This window comes from Acanthisitta chloris, unplaced genomic scaffold, assembly GCF_000695815.1.
Source record: "Acanthisitta chloris isolate BGI_N310 unplaced genomic scaffold, ASM69581v1 scaffold11478, whole genome shotgun sequence".
NCBI classification, from domain to species: Eukaryota; Metazoa; Chordata; class Aves; order Passeriformes; family Acanthisittidae; genus Acanthisitta; species Acanthisitta chloris.
The window spans coordinates 8,628-8,828 of NW_008685376.1; the positions used below are offsets into that span (position 1 = coordinate 8,628).

General features: G+C 65.2%; 1 protein-coding gene across 1 annotated transcript in view; it reads right to left on the reverse strand.

Moving 5' to 3' along the window:
- Nucleotides 1-192, reverse strand: part of MRPL28 (mitochondrial ribosomal protein L28) — a 2,215-nt gene extending 2,023 nt beyond the window's left edge. Inside the window, exon 1 of the mRNA XM_009079744.1 lies at nucleotides 22-192. Within this exon, the coding sequence (XP_009077992.1) occupies nucleotides 22-78 (57 nt within the window). The 5' untranslated portion in view covers nucleotides 79-192. The remainder of the gene's footprint in view (nucleotides 1-21) is intronic.
- Between the last annotated feature and the right edge of the window lie 9 nt (nucleotides 193-201).

Consider the following 201-nt stretch of genomic DNA (forward strand, 5'->3'; position numbering starts at 1 on the left):
GGCCGTGCGCGCCGGCTGTACCTTGAGGAGGTAGAAGTCGAAGCCGTAAGCCTCGTCGATCAGGTCGAGCGTGCGCATGGTGACGGTGATGGTCAGCGTGGCGTCCAGGATCTCCCTGTAGAACTGCCGCTCCAACAGCTGCGGCTTCCACGTCTTGGGCAGCCTGGTGGAGAGCTGGGCACGGGCAGACCGTCAGGGACG